Source organism: Thalassophryne amazonica, chromosome 8 (assembly GCF_902500255.1).
Source record: "Thalassophryne amazonica chromosome 8, fThaAma1.1, whole genome shotgun sequence".
Classification (NCBI taxonomy): domain Eukaryota; kingdom Metazoa; phylum Chordata; class Actinopteri; order Batrachoidiformes; family Batrachoididae; genus Thalassophryne; species Thalassophryne amazonica.
The window spans coordinates 113,898,144-113,923,045 of NC_047110.1; the positions used below are offsets into that span (position 1 = coordinate 113,898,144).

A 24,902-nucleotide genomic window follows, 5' to 3' on the forward strand; every position below is an offset into this window, starting at 1 on the left:
GAATGATCGGACGGAGGGGGAATCCCCAGGTCCTATTTAAATAAATTAGCATAATTAAATGGGGGCATGGAGAGGGAGCAGCTTGGTACTTCTGCATGTGTTGAATTCCACATTGATTGGGATATACAAAATAGAACGTGCTTGGATCCATGTGTACACACACTTTGATACATCTGTGTATTTTTGCGTTTGACAGTTTCTGGGTTTTAGCGTAACGCCGTGTTTCAGTAGGAAATCCACAAGTCTTTGTACACGAGGCCCCTGGTGTTTAAAAACAAAAATAGATAGAAATGTGAGCTGGACTGATCGATGCATATTCTGTGGCCACAGCACATCGCTAACGGCAGCGCGGAGGAGGTGGAGCGTCTGCTGAGTGCAGGAGAGAGCGAGGACGACGTCAGGACGTGCCACCCCCTCTGCTCCTGTGACCTCTGTGACCTCCAGCTATCAGGGTCAGTGTGCACGTACAAACACAGCACTGGCTATCAGCCACTCAAACCAGATGAACGTCAGTGTGCGCGCGCGCGCACACACACACACACTCATCTGAAGTTCTTCCCCCAAAAAATCCAGACTTTGTTTTCTCACATTTCTCTGAATGAGGAAGTCAAATCAGTTGACTTTCATTTCTCGCTTCCTGTTTTGAAGCATCATTTGACCGTGTGATACCGTTGGTCTCTTTTCATCTTTCTGGTAGATGTTTCTTTGTTTAATTAAATTACAAAATTAAAATGTGAAATGGAAAAAAATGCAGAGATTTTTAACTGTTATGACTTTACACCACATAAAAGAGAATTAATATTTATATTCAATTATTTAACTGTTTTCTGCGAAAATAATTCCTATGTCACACTTCAAAAATCTTTTTATGTATTTCTGTATTATTTTTGTTTTTCAAATTAAATTTATAAAAACCCTCACCTGCATCCTTAAAAAAAATCTTAAATCATTGAATATTTTTTAAGATTAAAATGTTACTGAATTCTGAAATGGAATAACTGATTTATTGAAATAAATCAAAATACAATCTTTAATATTAATGAAATTTAATTTGGGGTTTTCTAGTTGGTTCACTGTTATTTAGATTGAAATAAAGAAATACTTTGAATTTTGGGTCACAAATTTAAGTTTCAATGTAATGTTAAAAATATGCATTTTATTTTTATCTTAGTTTTTAATAACACTTAACACTAACACCAGCTGAAGTCAGATGTTTGATACAGAAGTTCACCCTTTATGAATTCATATTAAAATAAAATTATTAGTAAAAATCTCTTGAATTTGATGTTTAATAATTAGATTTCTCAAATGCTCTTCATTTTAATTTGATAGTCTCGCGGTTGATTGACACACGTTTATAATGAATTTGTTCTCTCCACTTTTATTTGCCTTTCATGCCTGTTTCAGGCACTTGAACGACCCGTCCATTGTCACGCCGTTCTCCAGAGATGACCAAGGCTACACGCCACTGCACGTCGCAGCTGTCTGTGGTGAGCGCCGTCACGCCACAATCAGGAACTCTGTGTTTTTACCTCACACAGAGAATAATTACACTTAGAGAAACGGCTCTGATCCGTCCTTTGGCCCTGGACGTGATTTGCTTTGCTGGATGAGACTCGTTTTTATTGGATGATTTAGATTTTATGCAGAATTCTCATCCGTGTTTTTAAAGTGATTAAAGTGTGGTGCAGATTTTGCGTTTCCGTAGTTACGGTAAATGTCGGTGTGTTTAAACCTGTGCCAGGTCAGACTCAGCTGATTGAGCTGTTGGTGGATAAAGGCGCTCCAGTCAACGCCACGGATTATCACACCCTCACGCCGCTGCACCTGGCCTGTCAGCGGGGATACCAGGGAGTCACGGTGAACATACACACAATAACTCTTCACATCCTTCATCTGGATGGGCAGTGATGTCAGAGTAGGCGGAAACACTTGTTAAGAAGCTCCGCCTCCCTCTGTGTCTCTGTGCACAAAGGAAGCATCAGGTCGTTTCCTAAAGCTGAACTTGTGTTGTGTAGTTGTTGCTGCTGCACTACAAAGCCAACGCAGACGCTCAGGACAACAACGGCAACACACCGCTCCACCTGGCCTGCATGTACGGACACGAGGACGTAAGTGAACGCCGAGCGCTGTGCGGTTGATGTGCACTATGCCGCGCGTGTCTGCTGACGGGGTTTGTGCTGTGTGTGTCAGTGTGTGAAGGCGTTGGTCTACTACGACGCGCAGACCTGCCGTCTGGATCTGCAGAACGATAAGGAGGACACGCCGCTGCACCTGGCCGCCCGCTGGGGCTACAAGGGCATCATCCAGGCGCTGCTGGAGAATGGCGCCAGCACCGACGTCCTCAACAAGAGCAAGGAGACGCCGCTGCAGTGCGCGCTCAACCCCAAGGTCAGCCACGTGCACAACACAGACACAGCGAAAGCTCAGCAGAATACCCCATTTAAAAAAAAAAAAAAGAAAACATCTCTGTGTGTTTGTGTGTGTATAATCATCACACGGTGAGGCTGATGTGATGCGTTGGGTTTGTTTTCTTTCTCCTGTAGATTGTGGAGTTGTTGGAGTCGACTCAGATCCTCCGACATCACAGCAGAGTCAGCGTGGGTCTGACCTACACTCACCTTCTGCTCCTACAGCTCATGTCCCCATGTTTTTAGACCAAATACTCCACTTCTTCAGTCATTCCTCAAACAGACACAAAGAAGTCTTTAATTTTTTTCTAATTCACGTGTGGTTGTGCTCCCGGTGAAGCCTTTGGACTCCTACAGCTGATTTCTCCTCTTCTCCTTCCTTTCAGTCCATCAGTCACTCCCCTCTGACGTCAGACTGCAGCAGCCGTTGCTCCTCCGTCTCCAGCACCTCCTCTCTGAGCTCAGAGACTAAACCAGAGGCCGAGCGGGTCCGGCACAGAGAGGTACAGAACCCCACCACAGCTGAGCCTTCACTGTGTGTGTGTGTGTGTGTGTGTGTGTGTGTGTGTGTGTGTGTGTGTGTGTGTGTGTGTGTGTGTGTGCGCGCACTCACGCTTTACTACAGACTGCAAAGGAAGTAAACACATCCAGTGTGTCTCCAGACAGAAATCAGACGGATCCTGATCCACTGTTAAATCGTTCAGTGTCTGAATCCTTCAGCTTCAGAAAACCACCACAGCTGCAGCAGTTGATCGGCTCCGTGTCCGGTTTGTGTTTGACAGGTGGAGAAGCTGCTGCGCGCGGTGGCGGACGCCGACGTGGAGATGGTGAGAGAAAAGTTGTTCTGTTCAGGGTTCAGAAGGAGCGGACGTCCTGAACGCAGTGTCTGTTACAGGTGCGTTACCTGCTGGAGTGGACGGACGAGGAGGAGGAGGAAGGAGCTCTCCACCCCGAGGTTCTCCTCTGCCACCCACTGTGTCAGTGTCCAAACTGTGCACCAACTCAGAAGGTCTGACGGAAGCATTCCGCAAACACAATCGACCGTCATCACTCAGTTTGTTTATTTATTTGTCACAGCAAATCACAACTTAAGTCACGGGGCGGTGCCTCAGAGGGTTACGATCTAACCTCAGTCAGCTCATTACCAAAACAACACGTGAGCTGGGTTCCTCTCGGTCCTCTCTGAACCCAGTTTCTGTGTTCTATCCCGCAGGCATCCGTCCTGCAGGCCGGAGCGCTCGGCGTGAACTGCAGTAATGTCGACGGGTTCACGCCGCTCCATGTCGCCGCCTTGCATGGCCACCTGGTTCTGGTCACCTTACTGATCCGCCACGGCGCAAATGTCAATGCCCGCAACACCCAGAACGCTACACCGCTTCACCTGGCCAGCCAGAACAGCCATGTCCAGGTAGGTGCAAAGCATGCTGGGAAATTTCTGGCTGTGTAGGGTATTTTTTTTTTTTTTTTTTTTTTAAGCCATATGGCGGCTACTTTGATTTCTGATTTTATTGTATTAGTTCTACCAGTAAGTGGGTCTGATGCAGTAATGGGAAAAAAAGTCCACAAAACAGCTAAAACTGATAAAAAACAGTATTTTACTTGTACCAAATAAAAAAAGGACTGCACTGCTGGTGCGTTCCATCCCCGTACAGGCCGGCGTGCTCTGGCAGCATGGTGGTTAGCTCTCACCTCGCAGCAAGAAGGTCCAAGGTTCAAATCCACAGTATCGTGATGACAGAGTGAATGTGTGGTTCGACCTGGTACGTTTACAGAATCCATCGTATCGGTGAAGCTACGATTAATGTTGACGCTATCAGACAAACTTTACCGTCTGAATTTTAATTTCTATTTAACACCTTTTGATGTGCTGTTATTTTCAATGTTTGACCCAAATAGAACAAATGTCCACATTTTGGAAGACAGCGTTAAAGTGACAAATACTAGCAAGTGAAGATGTGTGCTGCCACATGACATGAGCACCATTTGCACTGTTTTCAAGGTTATATCACCACCTTGTGGCCAAAAGATGGTACTGCCTCAAGTGCATTAGAAGGGATTTTTTTTTTTCTTGTCTACCTACATGTTAAGTTCATTAATTTCCTCAACGCTGTGATCCCGTTGTTGTGCGTCCACAGAAGAATGCGGACCAGATATAAAATAAATTTGAGCTGCGACACGCCTGCTAGTCACCGAGCCAACACGAGTTCTCCGGGTCAGAGTGTTTGCCTCACCATGTGTTTGTATCTTTGTTGTGCCAATGATTTGTTCAGGTTGTGAGGTTTTTGTTGGAGTGCAATGCAAAACTCAACAAGAAGGATCACTATGGCAACACGCCTCTGATGCACACCTGTCTCCGTGGAAACCTGGAGACGGCCACCATACTGCTACAGGTACTTTCATATACAGGGTCTTCGTTACCTCGTAATTATCACCCTGAAACCTAAACTCTTAACCCACCTGCTGTGGTGGGTGGGACCCAGTGACCTCATATTGACAAAAATATCCTCAATCTCTAACATGGAAACACGTGAGGTTAAGGACACGGGGTATGTCACAACATATTTGCTCATATGTTTTCCAATTTGTTTGCATCATTGAAATGCCAAAGAATTTGTCCACTAGGGGCAGGATGTCTGCTTTATATTTAGAATTTCATCAAACAGATGTAACAAAGTGCTTGTACAGATACAGATTCTTTATTGTCCTTGTAACCAGTACAACAAAAGGTAAGGTTCAAGCCTTTCAGTGCAAATATGAACTTGAGTAAACCACACGCAGACTTAAAAGGTCTGGAGAAGAAAAGAAAATAAACATGGAATTTAACGGCATGAAAAAGGTATGTCCAGAGCGCAAATTTAAAAAAAGAGAAAAATTATAAGATTGAAGTAGCAAAAAAGAGATTTTATTTATATATATATATGAGAAACGTATGTACAAAACTGTGGATATTTATAACATCTGTAAAATTAGCAACAGATCACAAACAATTTAAAAGTAATCATGCAAAATACATAAAATCTCATAGTTTGAACAGAAATGAAAAATTACTCATATAACCCACAGCATTAAGAGCAAGATGTCAGTACATAAGGAAATGAAATAAAAATACAACGTAGCAGAGATTCAGCGCCACAGAGCAATATAAATACTACGGTCAAACCTAGAGAACTATAATTAGAAATATGATAAAAGGTGGCTGCTTTCAGTCGAGATTTGAGTATTTCCACCGAATTTGATTTCAACAGGCACATTATCGTCATCGCTGACATTAATCTTGTCATTGTTGATGTTATTTTCGTCATCCTTGTCGTTGTCCTCGTCGTTATCTCCGAGCACATATGATGTTAAAATGTCGTAGTGACAGCAGCTGGACATTGGAGTGTTTTTGTTTTGGCGTTCCAGTCTGCATCTTCCCGACGCTGTATGTGGAGTTCAGCCAGCTCGACCTCACTGGATTTTAGCGACTATTGACCAACACACACCTGACACGCTCCTCCCTCCTTTTCTTCTTCTCTGTCGCTCTGCTCCCTCCCATCAGAGCAACGCCTTGGTGAATGTGGCGAATCATCAGGGGAACACAGCGCTTCATGAGGCAGTGCGCAGTGGCCACCAGATGCTCGTGGAGCTGCTGCTGAGGGGCGGGGCTACACCCAGCCTGAGGAACAAGAGACTGAGGACGCCGCTGGATTGCGCTTACGAGCTGGGTGGCAAGGTGGCACTGAATAAAGTTTTAATTGTATCTGAATGTTGACGATATTACGGATTCTGTTTAGGGGACGGAGAGACATGATGCGTCTTTGACCAGAAATCAGAAAATGTACTGTTTTTAAAAAAATAACGTAATGCTGTTTTCAGAACACGGAGATCCTGCGAGTGCTGCAGAAAGCGTCCGGACTGTCTCCCGATGCCGAACCAATGAAGCTCCTCTCTGTGCCCAAAGGAGCGCTGGGTAATCAATCACTGATCAAACTTATTACCAATATTCTGTGGAATGGAACCAGTCAGATGCTTCATCCAGGGTGTTGTCATTTCAAGTTTATTGTCCAATAAGCGACATAAATATCCTATTTATTTCTAGTTTAAATAAAAACAATAACATCACAGTACATGAATTCAGTTGATTATTAATTAAGATTAACTCTGAGTGCTGGTCCCAAGCCTGGATAAATGAGTAGGGTTGTGTCAGGAAGGGCATCCGGCATTTAAAAATCCACAGTTGTCATGCAGTTCGCAACTGGCCAGACAAAGGGACCAAACTGGAAAGGATGTGGAACAGGTCAGGATGGTAAAGGATGCAAATGGTAATGTGCTGACAAGCAAGGAGAGTGTGTTGAGAAGGTGGAGTGAGCAATTTGAGGAGCTGATGAATGAATAAAATGAGAGAGAAAATCAGCAAATGTTAGGGATCAGTAAGGATGAAGTGATGACAGCTATGAAGTGGATGAAGAGTGGAAAAGCAGCTGGTCCAGATGGCATTCCAGTGGAGGCATGGAGATGTTCAGGAGAGATGGCAGTGGGGTTTCAAACTAGTTTTTAATAAAACTTTGTAAAGTGAGAGGATGCCTGAGGAGTGATGTGCTGCTCCCAATTTTTAAAAATGAAATCCCTACAAAACCATGATATCTCAAGTGCAGCTTGTTTTAGTCAGTCGGTGTGTCTATTAACTAACTGTGGATCAGGGTTTGAGAGGCTGTCGTCAAACCAGACGGTCAGCTGATTAAATCTGTGTCAAAGACTGGTAGACTCCAAAACAGGTCATTCTGCAGAATCACTGAAAACCATCAGTGACTGTAACCGTGAGGGCGGAGCCTGGTGTGGTGCGACTGTGAACGCATGCTCCAAAAAAACTCAAATCTAAATTAAACTCTTACTGAAAGCACTTTGAGAGTCAGAGGACCAGTTTGTGTAGAATATTTAAAACAAGATTAAAATCAGTAAAACATTAAACATCTGCATTTAAAAAAAGGTGCTTTAAAAACAGAATTTAAAAGCATTTTAAATCATTCTGAGTGAAAAACACTTAAACTGATAAGGATCAAAAATAAATTTTAAAAAATCATTTAGACTAACATGATTTTGGAAATTAATAGTTTCATTTGTAAGTGTTTGTGTGTGTCGCGTCACTCTTTTTCTTGCTCTCTCACTTGCTCGTTCTCTCTCTAGCTCATTCGTTCGTCCAGCGTTTGCGGCTGCAGGATCAGGCTAATGGCAGGAGGCAGAAGGTGGCGCCGTCTGTCAGCAGGTAAACCATTTAAAAGCAAAAAAACAACTACAAGGAAGGAGTTCTTGGATTGTTAAATAGTTGCTTTATTGTATTTTTTTTATTCAGAATCCAGCAAATGAAGAAAAGTTCCTCTGGTCCTTCTCACATCCGCTCATCAAGCTCCAGCCAGGTACCACGCTATGCTAACAAGAATGCTAACGGTTCTGCGATGTAGATTTAAATGCTTCATTATACTGAGTACGTTTTGCCGTTAAACACGTCTACGTTGAGCCTGATGATTTGTGGGTGGGCACATGTAGCAGTGCAATGTTACTCTTATGGGTTTGTGGTTTTATGGCTAGAAGTATGTGTAGTGACTCATGATGCGGTATCATGACTCAAGTGTCATCGTACGCAAATACTGAGATTAAAATGTAATAGTTCATTTCTGTGGTCATGAGGTTACAACAAGGGGGCATCGCCACAGCCGAAATTATTCAGTAAACTCAGCCAGAGTTTAACCCGATGGGAAGAACGAGCTCAACTAGAGTCCCTTTATACAGAGAGTAAGAAACATGACGAGCTGAAGGGAAAAACAAAAGGTCACATGACTCGTGGCGCCATCTTGGGACCAAAATAGCGCTCGCTGTTAATCCATCTTCGTGTAAATCCATCTTATTTATTTATTCTCTGAAAATGTCGGGTTGTTGTGCATTTGGAGGCACAAATAGACACAACAAGGGATTCAAGATGTACAGATTCCCTACAGATCTGAACAAAAGAAAAATTTGGGAAAATATTCATAAATAAAGTCAATAAAGTCGTGTGGGATGGAAGCCGACATCATTGTCAAAGCTTTGTTCAGTCCCATGTACACTAAAACTCAAACATCGTATAAACCAGATGTTTTTCTATGGTTTTCCATTTAATAAACACTGTATATAACAGATTTTGGCTCAGATCAGACACAACATCCTGTCTGACTGCACGCAGTGTGTTCTCATTTAAAAAAAAAAAACAAAAAAAAAACGCGTGTACTGGACAGAGCAGTCTGGACGTGCACAGTAACACAGTTATGAAATTGAAGTTTAGCGCTGTGACACTCGCTGGTTTGAGGAAAGTGGGACCGGAGTCATTTCCATGATTAAAAGACTGACCGTTTATTTTTTTCACACCGTGCTCGGACTTGGACCCGCAGCCTGACGTGCACTTGTTAAATCAAACACAGCACAAGACTGTGATTTGACACTTTTCTGCTTTCACTCCTTCCTCTCCCGTCATATTTTAAGTTTTTGCAGTGCTCACACTGATTACAGTTCAATAATAGATCACATACATTTGGCAGAAAAGTCCATAAATTTACAACATGGAGTCTGAAAAAGATGAAATTGTACAGCTTTCCTTTGAATTAGAGGTGATGATTGTAGAAAGAAAAGCTTGCTGAGGGTCATATTAGTCCAGAATAAAGCAAAATCCAGAGATGGAAAACTTTAACCTGTCACACACGTCGACGTCATGACATGGAGTTACAGAGCTGCAGAAGCATAAATCAGGCTTTAAATAATTAATTAAATCATCATAAAATGTAAATTTGATAGCTTAACTACTTTATATTTATTTTGATAGCACCTGTACCTGGGTGTGTTTCTGTATGTGGTTAACTGATTAAAAATAAAATAAACATAAAAGGTTCATTCAGTAGTTATAAATGGTGCCATGTTCTCAGTTGTCCCTACTCTCTGTATGAAGGGACTCTGAGCTCAACAAGTCCTCATTTTTATTCCCTGCTGTCTGAAGGTCCAAAGAGGGGTGGGGGAGTCTGTCTGTCTGCCCCTCCCTCCATCCCACAAAGGGTGTAATAAGTGTTCTGAAATCAACTTTGCTCAGATTTTTAGGAGGAATTTCATGAAGCTTGGTACAAGTCTTTGTTATAGGTCAATGATACCGTGATTTCTGGACTATAAGCTACTACTTTTTTCCACAGTCTTTGAACACTGCAGCTTTTACAATGATGCAGCTAATTTATGGATTTTTTTACAGTGTTTTTCATAAGTTGAAATATGTCAGTTGATTTCCTGAAAGCTGTGCTTCTCATGTGGTGTAAATTCATACACAGTGTAAATGTAAGGTCTTACCTGTTTGTTTTAGAAGAGAAATTAAAGTCCCTCTCTGGCACTTTGAGCCAGTGTTTCACCGTCAGATCAGCGGAGCGGCACCCCCCCCCCCCCCCACCCTTCCACACCGGTTCTGTCTTGGCGCAACAAGTGGAAAAAGCCACAGCGCCTCATTGTCTCATTTACCACCGACTCCATCCGATCTTGGCTGCACGTCATGAAATCTCAAGAAAAAGTTAAAATTACTCAGTCCTCCGTGTGGAGCAGAGACACCGTGTGCGCGCTCTGGATGATGTGAGGGTCAATATTTATGTGTAACCCTTCAGCGGGAAAAAGCATTTATGGTACTTATTTAATTAAAAGGTCTGTGTAATATCTTTCTGTGTAAATATCTCATGTTACAACGTGGAGACCCACAGCTTAAAGACAAGTGCGGCTTAGTTATGTACAGTTTCTTTTTTCTTTTGAAAATTGGTGGGTGCAGCTAATATTCAGGTGCACTCTATAGTCTGGAAATTACGGTACACATATTGTAATATTGGACAAGATCGACATGTTTTGGCCAAGTTATGGTTCCTGATTAACAAACCTACACACGGCCAGTTTCATGAGTTGGTGTCTGTACTCTGAAATCAACTCCTTCCATATTTAGGATGAATTTCGTGAAAACTGTTACAAATCCTTGAAGTGTTATCAGAATGTAGTGAGCAGTTGCACCAAAGCAACATTTGCCAGCAGGGGGTGCTGCTCTGTGTTCTTATTGATGAATGATATCAACTAGCCAGGCTAAGCTAACTTTCTGAATCACTACATAAATAATAACTTTAACAGAATATATTTACGAGTTATTATGCGGTATTTCTTTATTGTTCAGTTTTTAGCTTCGGAAGAGCAGAACTTTATATATATATATATATATATATATATATATATTTATTTATTTATTTATTTAGGGCTGGGCAACATTAACGCGCTATTGTTGCGTTAATTATTGAGGTCATTATCGCTGACAATTTTGTTCCTCCCCTTAACGCTGCGGGTTTTTTTTTTTTTAGCCTTTTATGACTGTTGCTCGTTGCCTTTTATTTTGAAAGCGTCAGTCGGGGGCGAGCTTATGCTGCTGCTTCCTGCTGATAGTTGAGTTCACACAGCAAACGAGACGAGGATCGAGAAAACTACAGGCTATGCAATGCACAACAAAACAAAATGCAGAAAGACGCCGAACTTTTGAATGGACATTTTCGGTACAAAGTTCTACAGCATCAGGCCCGGATCCAGACCGGTTTTTGGTCAATTTTTTTTTTTTTTTACACATCGTTCGTCATCGGTAAAAAAAAAAAAATCTTGGATAATCTCGAATAGCCGAACGTGTCCCCGCGGTGAACACAGCTTTTCGGTGGTTTTCATGTCAACCTATAGTCCGTAAATTACTCGGATTTTTCCGAGTTTCAGTCATACGGACGTACAAATAAAGTCGGATATTCAGGGTTTGGTCTGTAATAAACTATTTCTGCAGCGCGGCTCCACTTTGAAACCATGAACCATTGAAGCAATGCTTCGATCCAGTAGCTCGTTGGTTCTTTGATTCACTGCTCTTCAGAAACGGCAAACTGCTTCTTAACCCCTCGCAAAGCCATTAAAATATCGTCAGTCAGTTTTGTGTGGATTAAAGTCACTAACTGGGACTCTTGTCTTGTTGCTGTCAAGAAACGAGAATCGTCCTCCGTTCACACAGCTCGAAACGCTGCGCGGCTGAGACAGATTCCGGTCGGAATTAATAACTTCAAAATGAATCGCCGCTTTAAATAAAATGACACCTCTTTCCAAATGTAATACAGACAAGGAACTACAATCGACTAAAAGGTTTTTTTTTTTTCCTCCCAAAATGAAACGTGCTGTATTTTCTTTTCAAATTACATCCTGAAGTGAAGCACAGCAGCTGTAAGAGCTCAGCTCAGATATATGGAAACACATTCATGCCAATGTCTGAAAGGAAACGCTTTTGACAAAAACTACAGATTTTGTTTATTCCTATTTATGTCCAGAGATCAAGGATTCACCATGTAGAGTTCATTATGTACAAAGTTTAAGGATCCAGTGACCAAATTCATATTTATTTACTTTAAGACTCAATAAAATGTTCAATTTCAATTCAGTTTAATCAGCTTATAAAGTGCCAAATCACAACAAAATCTAAATGTACTAAAACAAATACATCACAATTGTACACATATCAAATTGTGGTATGTGTACAATTGTGACGTATTTGTTTTAGTACATTTAGTGATGGACATGAATATTATTTTGATATGAAACAGGATAACAAATGACCTGTCAGTGGTTTTATATTTGATTTCATTAGTGTGCTTCAGTTGAAATTTACATTTTCAAATTTATGCAATGTTCATTTAAATTTTCAAATAACTGTGCTTTTAAGCGGCTTTTGAATTCATTTTTGGGTTTCATATATACCATGCGATTAATCACAGTCATTGAGTTAATGCGATTAAGATTTTTTATGTTTGCCCACCCCTAATATATAAATATATATATATATACACACACACACTGGCACAGTGAGTTAGTTTGACAACCGGTATTTTGTAGACCGTTTATTTCTTTGTGTTAAAGGTCGGCGTCGTCAAGGCGATTGGGGCGTCGTCATGATGATTTTTGATGAACTGAGATTTCAGGGCGTGGCCACGTGTCTGTAAACATTTGAACAGTGCCCGTTACAGCTTCATGCTGTCTGCTTCCTCCACAGGTGAATCCAGAGAGAAGGCAGCTGAGGGGCGGAGCCACGGTGGATGGAGACAGCCAATCAGAAGCCCTTGCGATAGAGTCTCGGCTCAGAGAGCGGCCGCTTTTTCGTTACCACACTCTGGACTCGGACATGTCTGTAACAGAGCCGTACGCCTGCACTGAGATGTCACGTGATCACACAGACCACATGGCGAACTCTGACAGCGCGGCGTCCAGCGGCGTCCACTCGGTCAAAGAAACAAATGGCATGCATCACCTCACCAATGAAACACCATCTCTCATCCCCTTTGATGTCTTTAACTTAAGCACTTTTAGCCACACCTCATCAACCCCGCCCCCTGATGCAGTCTCAGACACTAACAGGTCAGCTGAAGCCCCTCCCACACCTCCCTCAGCCAACCACTCTCCTTCAAACATCACGCCTCCAGACACGCACATCCAGGCACTAAATGGAGGATTGGAGACTGACTCTCAAAGAGGGCGTGGCTTCACAGCCTGCTAATCTCCAGACTGATGGAGACGATCACAGAGACGCGTCCCTTCAACAACTCGCCTCAGGTTGGAGCCTGAGCCCAGAGACTCTCAGCGAAACGGAGCCAGTGTGAACATAACACAATAACGTGATAAAGGGTCGGTCAGTATGTCAGCTGCCACAAATTTAACGATCAAAGTGTTTAAAAAAAAACAAAAAAGTCGTATTTGTGTCGCGTTCTAGGTGGAGCTGTTGGTTTCGGTTTCTTGCTCAGACACTTGGGGATTGAACCCTCTGCCTGAGCTCAAACCTGACTTCAGGTAAACCAGTCAGGGCCATCACCTAAACCCCGCCCACCTCCGTCAGTAGGTGGAGCCAGTAAAAAAGCTTTTGAATCTGAGAGAACAAAAGCTGCTGCGCGTTTGTCTTCATGAAGAATCTTCAGGCTTCGTGCTCAACATGTCGACATTCAAACATGGAAATTTACTCTGAATAAAAACAAGTTATGACCAAAGAAAGGTTTGAATTCTGCTAAAAATGACTTTTTCACTGTTTCCAGGAAAAGTCACAACTTTATCAATTTTTAGTTTTATTTTCAGAATGTCTCACATATTCTACAAAGTCTGGAGGAAAAATTTCACCATTGTTTTGGGTTTGTGTAAATTTCCGTGTTAATACTTTCCTCGTAGATGAGCACTGAAAACGTGCACTGTGATGGCTCCACCTACAACAAATGATGCCATTCAGGACAACTGTTATTCTCATCTGAGCTTTGTGATGTCATAAAGTGACAATATTTAAGCAACAGTTGAAATGAAAAGCGGTGTCTGTGTGACAAATTGGATTATAATTATGACAGTGACTTGTAGCGATAACCTACCGATAGGCAGATGGTCACTTCCTGACTTGTGATAAATTTCCAACTTTAGTGACGCAACAGCGCAATGTTTCTTCATTCTCAGATTTAAAAAAAAAAGTTTATTTTTTAAATTGTGAATTAGAATTTTGTCACGTAAACTTTCCGTTTGTAGTGGTACAGAGTGTTTTATATATATAGTAGTGCTATGTGACTAAAAAGATTAATCCAGGTTTTGAGTATATTTCTTATTGTTACATGGGAAACAAGGTACCAGTAGATTCTCACAAATCCAACAAGACCAAGCATTCATGATATGCACACTCTTAAGGCTATGAAATTGGGCTATTAGTAAAAAAAAAAAAAAAGTAGAAAAGGGGGTGTTCACAATAATAGTAGCATCTGCTGTTGATGCTACAAACTCAAAACTATTATGTTCAAACTGCTTTTTTATCAATCCTGTGAATCACTAAACTAGTATTTAGTTGTATAACCACAGTTTTTCATGATTTCTTCACATCTGCGAGGCATGAATTTTGTTGGTTTGGAACCGAGATTTTGCTCGTTTACTAGTGCGCTTGGGGTCATTGTCTTGTTGAAACACCCATTTCAAGGGCATGTCCTCTTCAGCATAAGGCAACATGACCTCTTCAAGTATTTTGACATATCCAAACTGATCCATGATACCTGGTATGCGATATATAGGCCCAACACCATAGTAGGAGAAACATGCCCATATCATGATGCTTGCACCACCATGCTTCACCGTCTTCACTGTGAACTGTGACTTGAATTCAGAGTTTGGGGGTCGTCTCACAAACTGTCTGTGGCTCTTGGACCCAAAAAGAACAATTTTACTCTCATCAGTCCACAAAATATTCCTCCATTTCTCTTTAGGTCAGTTGATGTGTTCTTTGGCAAATTGTAACCTCTTCTGCACGTCTTTTATTTAACAGAGGGACTTTGCGGGGGATTCTTGCAAATAAATTAGCTTCACACAGGCGTCTTTTAACTGTCACAGCACTTACAGGTAACTCCAGACTGTCTTTGATCATCCTGGAGCTGATCAATGGGTGAGCCTTTGCCATTCTGGTTATTCTTCTATCCATTTTGATGGTTGTTTTCTGTTTTCTTCCACGCGTCTGTGTTTTTTTTTTCTTTCCATTTTAAAGCATTGGAGATCACTGTAGATGAACAGCCTATAATTTTTTGCACCTGCGTATAAGTTTTCCCCTCTCCAGTCAACTTTTTAATCAAACTACACTGTTCTTCTGAACAATATCTTGAACGTCCCATTTTCCTCAGACTTTCAAAGAGAAAAGCATGTTCAACAGGTGCTGGCTTCATCCTTAAATAGGGGACACCTGATTCACACCTGTTTGTTCCACAAAATTGACAAACTCACTGACTGAATGCCACACTACTATTATTGTGAACACCCCCTTTTCTACTTTTTTTTTTTACTAATAGCCCAATTTCATAGCCTTAAGAGTGTGCATATCATGAATGCTTGGTCTTGTTGGATTTGTGAGAATCTACTGAATCTACTGGTACCTTGTTTCCCATGTAACAATAAGAAATATACTCAAAACCTGGATTAATCTTTTTAGTCACATAGCACTACTATTATTCTGAACACTACTATATATATATATATATATATATATATATATATATATATATATATATATATATATAAATTGTCCCCCCTGTGTTAAAGTTGCTGTAGAGTTCAGGTGGTTGGTGGTTTTGCTTCAACGAGCTAAAAGCTCCTTCAATCTGCAGATTTTCCTGTCTGAAAAAGTCACATTGACTTGAAATTGTACAGAGGTAAATCTGTGACGAAATGCGACGTCAGGGTTTTTTGTTTGCTTTCTTCTTTGTAGTTGAGATGCGGTTTCCACACTTGTCACAGCAACAAAGGCAGTGGGTTCGATCCTCTTCAGGATCGCTTTCTGTCCATCCGAAGCCACTCAGGCGCTGCTCTCCAACCATCTGCCATGATGGGTGGGTCAGATATAGTTCCTCCTCTTCTGCTCACTTTGATGCACTTTCTTCTTTTTCACAAAAAGGGATGCAAACATAGTTCTTCGGTTCATCATGTCTGAATGTTTTTATTTGGTTAAAAGTGGATATGTTTTTTTTTTTTTTTCCTCCCTACTGCTTTTAGCACTTTAACTCTTAGTCTGATTGGCTGATTGTCCGGGTTGTTCTTGTTACGTCATCTGCCGATTGGGTTTGTTTTTATCTTTCTGTTATTGATTCACCTCATTTCAAGGAAAATTTTTTGAGATCTCAAAGTTGCTGGCCAGCGATAAACTGATTAAACGTTTTAGTTTACCATAAAAAATACTGAAATTTTAAACATTTGGATTTGTTTGTAGCCCTAATAGCATGTGAAAGCTAGCGTTAGCTTTACGTAGCTTCACTTAGCTTTGGTTTAGCTGCTGTTTGGAAAATGACGGGAGCATTTTGTAGGTACTGTTAGCATAACCAGGCTAATGCTGTGGATTATTTATAACAGTATTACAATGAAAACATGTAACTTTCATGAAAGTAAAGGTGAAAAGATTTAAAGTTTAAAAAAAAAAAATCAAACAGCCACGTGTGAGATGGATCAGTCTGTGACGGCGTGATTGGAAAAATGCTATATGCTGGTTAGCTCATGGGGACGCTAACTGTTTGCGCCTTTAAATGTACAAATAAAGTCCGAATTTCCCTCCAGCCTGGTTCTGTGTGGACGACATTAAAGCTGCTTTGTGGACTTCAGCTCGATTTAGACGCCTGCTGGTTTCCTCATTGGCGTTTTTGGCACATTGTTACGGTTTGTAGCCAATTGCACCTTACTACTTATTTATTTTTATACAACTCTTTTAATGATCTGGTTTGAAGATGTTGTATGTGAATGTGCCTCATTTAATTCACCTCCAGATAATCAACAATAAACCCGAACTTCAAATGAACAGCTTCTTTGGTTTTCACATGATTATAATCCTGAGATTTACTGCATATTCTACACAAAGAAAAATAATCAGAAAGAGTTTAAGTGTCCTGGGGGAGTCCGATGTAACATCCACTTCGCAGTCAAACCTGGTCCTCATGGACCATCTAACCTACACATTTTCCATCTCTGTCTGCTCTGCCATGAGCCAATTATCTCATTCAGGTCTGCAGCCAATAAAGTATTAAGACACCTGAATGAGCCAATCACTAAGTCCACAAATAGGATCAAAGAGGAGTGGTTAGGATCAAAGGTCAGTGATAAAGATCAAAATTTAGATCAAAGATGACTGGTCAGGATCAAAGATAACCCATCCAGACCTAAGTTGTATACAAAGACAAACTGTTCAAAGTGGCATTTTTGAGGGACATAAAGTTCAAGAGGACCATCGACAAAAGGGTAGGACCTGACATCAATGACCCCCAGAACCTGTATAAGACTTATTGGCATCAAGGTTGCAAATCAGAATTAGTTTGGATTAAAAAAATGGTCAGGTTTAAAGGTCTTGATCAACACCAATGAGCAGTCAGTATCAAAGGTCAACAGTTGGAGCCAAAGTTTGAGTTAAAGATGAGCGATCAAGGTCAAAGAGTTCCAGAATTAGGATGGATTAAAAAACTAAGGATCAAAGATTGTCACAGTTAGGATCAAAGGTGAGGATTACAGAGGCGGTCAGGATCAAAGGTCACCAATGAGGACCAAAGTCCTGATCTCTCAGCAATCAGGATGTGAAAATGTTGAAGACATCGAAAGACAAACCCTGTCACCATGTCAACAGAAACAATCGGTCTTTGATTTTACTCGTGTTCGTTGATTTCTGCAGCCTGGCTGCTGCATTTTGAAAACAAAACTTCCAGATATTGTGTGAGCTTTAAGAACATGTTTTGTCTGTCTTCATATTTGTCAGTTTGTTTATTTTGCAGAATCACAGAATAAAGTCAGATGTTGTTCAGAACCTTGTGGGCGGAGTTTTGATGACTCCACCTGTCAAGGTCACAAACTTTTCCCACAGATGGCGCCGACGTTTCAGTTAATCATTTCTAACCCGTGCCTCGAGTGCGCCACGTCCACCTGTCGCCTATAGACATGTTCCTCTGGATTCTAGTTCTGGCGGTCCTGGGTCCGGTTCAGAGTGGGCCCCAGACGGGCCTCCACCCCGACATCAGTGACCAGGAGCTGTTCTGGGGCTCAGACCAGTATGACTTCTCGGTGGTTCTTTCTGCCGGAGGGTTGGAGTGTTTCTGGCACTTTGCTCACCACGGAGAGAAGTTCTACCTCAGCTTCATGGTAAGAAGTTTCAAAGCTTGCAGCTGTCGGTCTGTTTGGACTCACCGACCTCACAAAGTCTTTTTCTTTTACAGCCACTCGAAATGTTTCATTCATAAGTCGCAGAATCTTCAAAAACAAATATTTTAAGACGAACAAAATCCAAGTCTGTCTGTCGCTAAAAGAGACAAGAACCAAAAGAGCCTAATTATCTAAAATTAATGAAGTTTACGGGCAATTCTACGGTAATGGAATTACAATCTGAGCTAATCTGTTGTGGTTAGATGCCATATGTCCAGATTTTGTTGCTGTTGTAATTCCGTTGGGGGCGCTGTGACTGAAAATCCCCATCCCTCACCAAAAAACAGCAGCAACAGCACAGGTGGTCGACCACACCCATTGAGCTGTTTAAATGGCTCAATGGGGCCGACCGCCTGAAAACGTTAAAAAATGAAAGTGGTTTTTTTTTTTTCCTTCCACCATCTATTTGTAAACGTTTAATCAGCATTTTGGGTTTAGACATTTTTTTAACCGTCATTTTGAATAGTGGTATTTTTAACCTGTACAATGAGTAAATTTTAATTTGGAAGCCTGACTTGCGAGAGACATCCACATTTATTATGTAAAAGCTGGCATGAAAACTGAGTTGTCCTTTGTCTCACCAATCACCTGCATGTCCTCCCTCAGCACATCCATAAACCTCCTCTTTGTCCTCCCCCTTCTCCTCCTGCCTGGTGGCGCCATCCTCAGCATCCTTCTCCCTATATACCCTGGGTCCCTCCTCTGCACATGCCCAAACCATCTCAGTCTCTCCTCTGACTTTGTCTCCAAACTGTCCCACCTGAGCTGTCCCTCTGATATCTTCATTCCTAATCCTGTCCACTCTCGTCACTCCCAAAGAGAATCCTAGCATCTTCACATCTGTCAGTTCCACCTTATAGACATCTATTTATAGACGTTGAATAAGCTTTCACTTTTAAACCAGTTTTCAACATATTTCCACCAAAACCGATTTATAAGTGGCTGATAATGTTAAAGTCCTCCCTTTTGGAAATCTTAATTAATGACCATAACATTTTTGTTAAAACTAGCAGCACACAAATTACTTTAAAACAGTGTTCTGGCTGTTGAGAGACAATTACAAGTATCACATATACACTATAATCACAATAGCTGACAAAAGGACAAAAAACCCATAGAGGACACAATAAATTTATTTAAGCAACAATTTAAATACAGCAAGAGAAATGTCTTTGAATTGCTGGGTCACTTGAATCTTAAAACTTTCATAAAAACACAAAGAAATTTTTCCCTCCCTCACGGTCCGCCAGAAGCACCTTGGTGCCAACCAAAAGTCCTTCTCCATGGTTTCTCCAAATTCCTCCCACACCCGCTGCTTTGGCTGCTGCCCTTCGGACCTGTAGGTACCTTGGAACTGCCTCCGGAGTCCTGAGAGATAAAATATCCCGTAAGGACTTCTTCTTCAGTCGGACGGGTTCCCTGACCACCAGTGTCCACCACAGTGTTCGAGGGTTGCCACCCATTGAGCCACCTAATATCTTCAGGCCACAGCGCCCTGCTGCAGATTCAGCAATGGAAGCTTTGAACATTGTCCATTCTGGTTCAATGCACCCAACCTCCACAGGGATGCTAGAAAAGCTGCACCGGAGGTGTGAGTTGAAGATCTGTTGGACAGTGGGCTCCTCTAGATGATCTCAGTTCACCCGCACTACCCATTTGGGCTTACCAGGTCTGTCTAAAGTCCTCCCCCACCCTCTGATCCAACTCGCCACCAGATGGTGATCAGTTCACAGCTCTGCCCCTCTCTTCACCCGAGTGTCCAGAACATGTGGCCTCACATCAGATGATAAGATCACAAAATCAATCATCAATCGTCAGTCTAGGGTGCTTTGGTACCATGTACACTTATGAGTATCCTTATGTTGGAACATGATGTTTGTTATGGACAGTCCGTGACTTGAACAGAAGTCCAATAATAAACGACCATTCGGGTTTCAATCAGGGAGGCTGTTCCTCCCAGTCAGCCTCTCCAGGTTTCTCTTCATTGCCCACATGTACGTTGAAGTCCCTCAGGAGAACAATGGAGTCCCTGACTGGAGCCCCATACAAATACTCCAAACTGCTGTTTGATGCAGGGAGGCGACCCTCTCATCTACCGTGGTAAACTCTAGTGGCGCTCAGCCAGGGAATCTTGAGTACCCCCACACCTGCCTCACACCCTGGGCAACTCCAGAGAAGAATGAGGTCCGACCCTTATCAAGGAAAGTGGTTCTGGAGCTGAGGCTGTGTGTGGAGGTGAGGCCCACCAGATCTAACTGGTATTGCTCCACCTCCGGCACAAGCTCCGGCTCCTTCCCCACAGCAAGGTGACGTTCCACACCCGTAGAGCTAGCCCCTGCCGCCCGGGTCTGGTCCGCCGAAGCCCTCGACTTTCATTGCCACCCGTTGGACAGTAAGGATGGGACTGTGTTGACCTCAAGTGAGGATGTAATCCGACATTGGAAGGAACACTTTGAGGAACTCCTGCATCAGACCCAATTGCCCGCTATAGTAGGGGCAGAGCTGGAAGCTGATGAAGGATCATCATCAATTTCCCTGGTGGAAGTCACTGAGATAGTCAAACAACTCCGCAGTGGAAAAGCCCCGGGGGTTGATGAGATCCATCTGGAAATGCTGAAGGCCCTGGGTGTGGAGGGATGAGACGTCTCTTCAACATTGTGTTGAGGTGTGGGACAGTGCTAAAGAGTGGCAAACTGGGGTGGTGGTCCCCATATTTTAAAGGGGGGACCAGAGAGTGTGTGCCAACTACAGGGGCATCACACTACTCAGCCTCCCTGGTAAAGTCTACTCCAGGGTGCTGGAAAGGAGGGTTCGGCCGATAGTCAAGCCTCTGATTGAAGAGGAACAGTGTGGATTCCGTCGTGGAACAACCGACCAGCTCTTCACTCTCACAAGGATCCTGGAGGGGGCCTGGGAGTATGTCCACCCAGTCTACATGTGTTTTTTTTTTTTTTTTTTTTTGGACTTGGAGAAGGTGTATGATCGGGTACCCTGGGAGGTCCTGCGGGATTATGGAATGAGGGGGTCCCTTCTCAGAGCCATCCAGTCTCTGTACTCACAAAGCGAGAGCTGTGTTCGGGTGCTCAGCAGTAAGTTGGACTCGTTTCCGGTGGGGGTTGGCCTCCGCCAGGGCTGCACCTTGTCACCAATCCTGTTTGTGATATTCATGGGCAGGATATCGAGGTGTAGTTTGGGGGGACGGGGTACCAGTTTGGTGGGCTCAGTTTCTCATCACTGCTTTTTGAAGATGATGTGGTCCTGTTGGCTTCATCGGCCTGTGACCTCCAACACTCACTGGATCGGTTCACAGCCGAGTGTGAAGCGGCTGGGATGAGGATCAGCACCTCTAAATCTGAGGCCATGGTTCTCAGCAGGAAACCCATGGATTGACTACTACAGGTAGGGAATGAGGTCTTGCCCAAAATGAAGGAGTCAAAGTACCTTGGGGTCTTGTTCACGAGTGAAGGGACAGTGGAGCGTGAGATTGGCTGGAGAATCGGTGCAGCAGGGGCGGTGTTGCATTCGCACTACTGTGCTGTTGTGACGAAATGGGACCTGAGCCAAAAGGCGAAGCTCTCCTTCTACTGGTCAGTCTTTGTTCCTACTCTCACCTATGGTCATGAGGGTTGGGTCATGACCGAAATAACTAGATTGCGGGTACAAGCAGCCAAATGGGCATCCTCAGGAGGGTGGCTGGTGTCTCCTTTAGAGATCAATCAATCAATTTTTTTTTATATAGCGCCAAATCACAACAAACAGTTGCCCCAAGGCGCTTTACATTGTAAGGCAAGGCCATACAATAATTATGTAAAACCCCAACGGTCAAAATGACCCCCTGTGAGCAAGCACTTGGCTACAGTGGGAAGGAAAAACTCCCTTTTAACAGGAAGAAACCTCCAGCAGAACCAGGCTCAGGGAAGGGCAGTCTTCTGCTGGGACTGGTTGGGGCTGAGGGAGAGAACCAGGAAAAAGACATGCTGTGGAGGGGAGCAGAGATCGATCACTAATGATTAAATGCAGAGTGGTGCATACAGAGCAAAAAGAGAAAGAAACAGTGCATCATGGGAACCCCCCAGCAGTCTACGTCTATAGCAGCATAACTAAGGGATGGTTCAGGGTCACCTGATCCAGCCCTAACTATAAGCTTTAGCAAAAAGGAAAGTTTTAAGCCTAATCTTAAAAGTAGAGAGGGTGTCTGTCTCCCTGATCTGAATTGGGAGCTGGTTCCACAGGAGAGGAGCCTGAAAGCTGAAGGCTCTACCTCCCATTCTACTCTTACAAACCCTAGGAACTACAAGTAAGCCTGCAGTCTGAGAGCGAAGCGCTCTATTGGGGTGAGAAGTTCGAGAGATGGGGTGAGAAGTTCGGTCATCTGTGGGGAGCTTGGTGTAGAGTCGCTGCTCCTTCACGTTGAAAGGAGCCAGCTGAGGTGGTTCGGACATCTGGTAAGGACACCCCCTTATAGACCAGCAACAGGACTTTGATCTGGCAGAAACCGGAAGCCAGAATGGGTGTAATGTGGTCAAACTTTCTACTTTGTGTCAAAAGTCTGGCAGCAGCATTCTGCACTAATTGAAGACCCCTAATGCTGGACTGCAGCAGACCAAAAAATAAAGCATTACAATAATCCAATCTGGAAGAGATTATTGAATGTATCAAAGTCTCAGCATCAGCCGTAGACAGGACGGGACGACTCCTCGCTATGTTTCGCGGATGGAAGAAGGCAGTCCTCGTAATATCTAATGTGGAAGTCAAAGGACTATGTAGGATCAAATGTAGGATCAAAAAGTACCCCAAGGTTCCTCACTTTGTCCGTATGATGTATAACACATGAACCCAAACTAAGTGCCAGCTGGTAAAATTGATGCTGGTGTCTGGCTGGACCAAGAACCATCATTTCAGTCTTATCAGAGTTTAAGAGTAGGAAGTTACTAGACCGCTAGCTTCTCACAGATACAAGGCAATCTTCTAAGGATTTTATATGGGTAAGATTACCAGCAATTATCGGCATCTACAATTATCATCAGCATAGCAATAAAAGGCAATCCCAAAATGCCACAGAATATGCCCAAGGGCCACTATATAAAGGGAGAAAAGCAAGGGGCTTAACACAGACCCCTGTGGAACCTCAAATTTCACGTCACCAAGGCCAGAGATAGTGTTATTATACACAACACAATGAGAACGACTGGACAGGTATGACACCAACCAAGCAAGGACACTCCCAGTAATCCCAAAGTAATTTTCCAGCCTATCAAGTAAAACACAATGATCCACAATATCAAACGCAGCACTAAGATCTAAAAGCACCAAAACCATTGTGGTGTCCGAATCCATTGTGAGCAGAAGATCATTCCCCACTCTAGTAAGCACTGTCTCTTTGGAGTGATGTTTTCTGAAAGCAGACTGTAGTAGCTCAAAAAGATCATTCTCAGTAAGATTGTCCACAAGCTGCCGTGAAACCACTTTTTCCAGAATTTTAGAGCAGAATGACCGATTATAAATATTCAATACACCAGAATCAACAGTCTTAAGTCCATCGAGGGTTTTTAATTTTCGCTTTGGAACATCCAGCAATTTTCAGAGAATCACCTCCTGGGCAAATTACTGAATATAAAAAGAACACATTTAGTCTGCTTATGCACAAACTGAAGACGAATCACAAAATTCAAAAGCCAGAGGTTACTCCAGATAACATTACACCCATATATATAAATATAAACATCTGGAGGGACCGAAAGTTGGACAAAATACACACGTGTCTTATGTTATAAAATTTCACTGTGTCCCTCTGGATGGAGGAATAAGTTTGATGTGCTGGACACTGTAAAGAAAAACAAACATTAAAAAAAATCCACTAACATGAAAGATTGAGATGTTACAACATAACCAAAGTTTCTGTAATTATAACATACCAATTAAGTACAAACAAGTAAATACATTTGCATCCATTTATTTGACAATATTACATATACATAACACAATTTGACAAAGGATAACACAAAAATAAATGACTTTTTCTCCCACTGTGGGGAAAAATACAGCATGACGTCATCATTGAAGATTAAAAGGATAAATCAGAGTCACATCTGCTTCAGAATCTAATCCTCTTTTTTTCTGGACACAAAATCAGAGTTGTCACCAGATTGGACTGGAACCAGTTTGTTTGAGATCCTGCAAACAAACACACACCAACTGAAAACGTCAGGTCCTTAACGGCCGTACTTTAATATGTTGATGATGTAAACATTGTTTCAACTTAGTGATGGCATCGTTTGTCTGTCTGTCTGCCTGTCTGTCTGTAGGTCCAATGGGTGACAGGAGTCGGCCATGACAGGCATCTGTCTGTCTCTGTCAACGCTCCCAGCGGTTTGTTGTTGTCAACTGTTGATGATTCAAAAGGTCAAATTAACTTCAAGGTGACAGAGACAGGTAAACGTGGTCAACACATGACTCAGCACAATAATTTGGGTAGAACACATGAGTCAGCACTCTAACCAGGGTAGAACACATGACTCAGCACTCTAACCAGGGTAGAACACATGACTCAGCACCCCGACTCCGGTCGAACACATGACTCAGCACTCTAACCAGGGTAGAACACATGACTCAGCACTCTAACCAGGGTAGAACACATGACTCAGCACTCTAACCAGGGTAGAACACATGACTCAGCACCCCGACTCCGGTCGAACACATGACTCAGCACCCCGACTCCGGTCGAACACATGACTC

The 24,902-nt window shown here is 42.7% G+C and overlaps 2 protein-coding genes and 2 long non-coding RNA genes across 6 annotated transcripts in view; 3 read left to right on the forward strand and 1 right to left on the reverse strand.

Annotated features, from left to right (window-relative positions):
- The window catches only part of ankrd27 (ankyrin repeat domain 27 (VPS9 domain)), a 25,549-nt gene extending 12,456 nt beyond the window's left edge, over positions 1–13,093 (forward strand). For all 3 annotated transcript variants that reach the window (XM_034177306.1, XM_034177308.1, XM_034177307.1), the window contains 16 exons: positions 331–452; positions 1,408–1,490; positions 1,745–1,860; positions 2,019–2,111; positions 2,194–2,391; positions 2,547–2,600; positions 2,798–2,914; positions 3,194–3,238; positions 3,307–3,420; positions 3,625–3,819; positions 4,682–4,801; positions 5,950–6,123; positions 6,267–6,360; positions 7,575–7,653; positions 7,741–7,804; positions 12,493–13,093. In XM_034177306.1, the coding sequence (XP_034033197.1) occupies positions 331–452; positions 1,408–1,490; positions 1,745–1,860; positions 2,019–2,111; positions 2,194–2,391; positions 2,547–2,600; positions 2,798–2,914; positions 3,194–3,238; positions 3,307–3,420; positions 3,625–3,819; positions 4,682–4,801; positions 5,950–6,123; positions 6,267–6,360; positions 7,575–7,653; positions 7,741–7,804; positions 12,493–12,993 (2,169 nt within the window). In that variant the 3' untranslated portion in view covers positions 12,994–13,093. The remainder of the gene's footprint in view (positions 1–330; positions 453–1,407; positions 1,491–1,744; positions 1,861–2,018; positions 2,112–2,193; positions 2,392–2,546; positions 2,601–2,797; positions 2,915–3,193; positions 3,239–3,306; positions 3,421–3,624; positions 3,820–4,681; positions 4,802–5,949; positions 6,124–6,266; positions 6,361–7,574; positions 7,654–7,740; positions 7,805–12,492) is intronic.
- LOC117516351 lies at positions 7,138–18,921 on the reverse strand. The gene is made up of 3 exons (XR_004562371.1): positions 18,907–18,921; positions 11,663–11,667; positions 7,138–7,436 (listed from the first exon to the last, which is right to left on the reverse strand). It is a non-coding gene; the product is annotated as an uncharacterized LOC117516351 (long non-coding RNA).
- LOC117516350 lies at positions 15,539–16,782 on the forward strand. The gene is made up of 2 exons (XR_004562370.1): positions 15,539–15,940; positions 15,990–16,782. It is a non-coding gene; the product is annotated as an uncharacterized LOC117516350 (long non-coding RNA).
- Positions 17,807–24,902, forward strand: part of tmed6 (transmembrane p24 trafficking protein 6) — a 17,856-nt gene continuing 10,760 nt past the window's right edge. The window contains exons 1-2 of the mRNA XM_034177309.1: positions 17,807–18,107; positions 24,473–24,599. Of these exons, the coding sequence (XP_034033200.1) occupies positions 17,907–18,107; positions 24,473–24,599 (328 nt within the window). The 5' untranslated portion in view covers positions 17,807–17,906. The remainder of the gene's footprint in view (positions 18,108–24,472; positions 24,600–24,902) is intronic.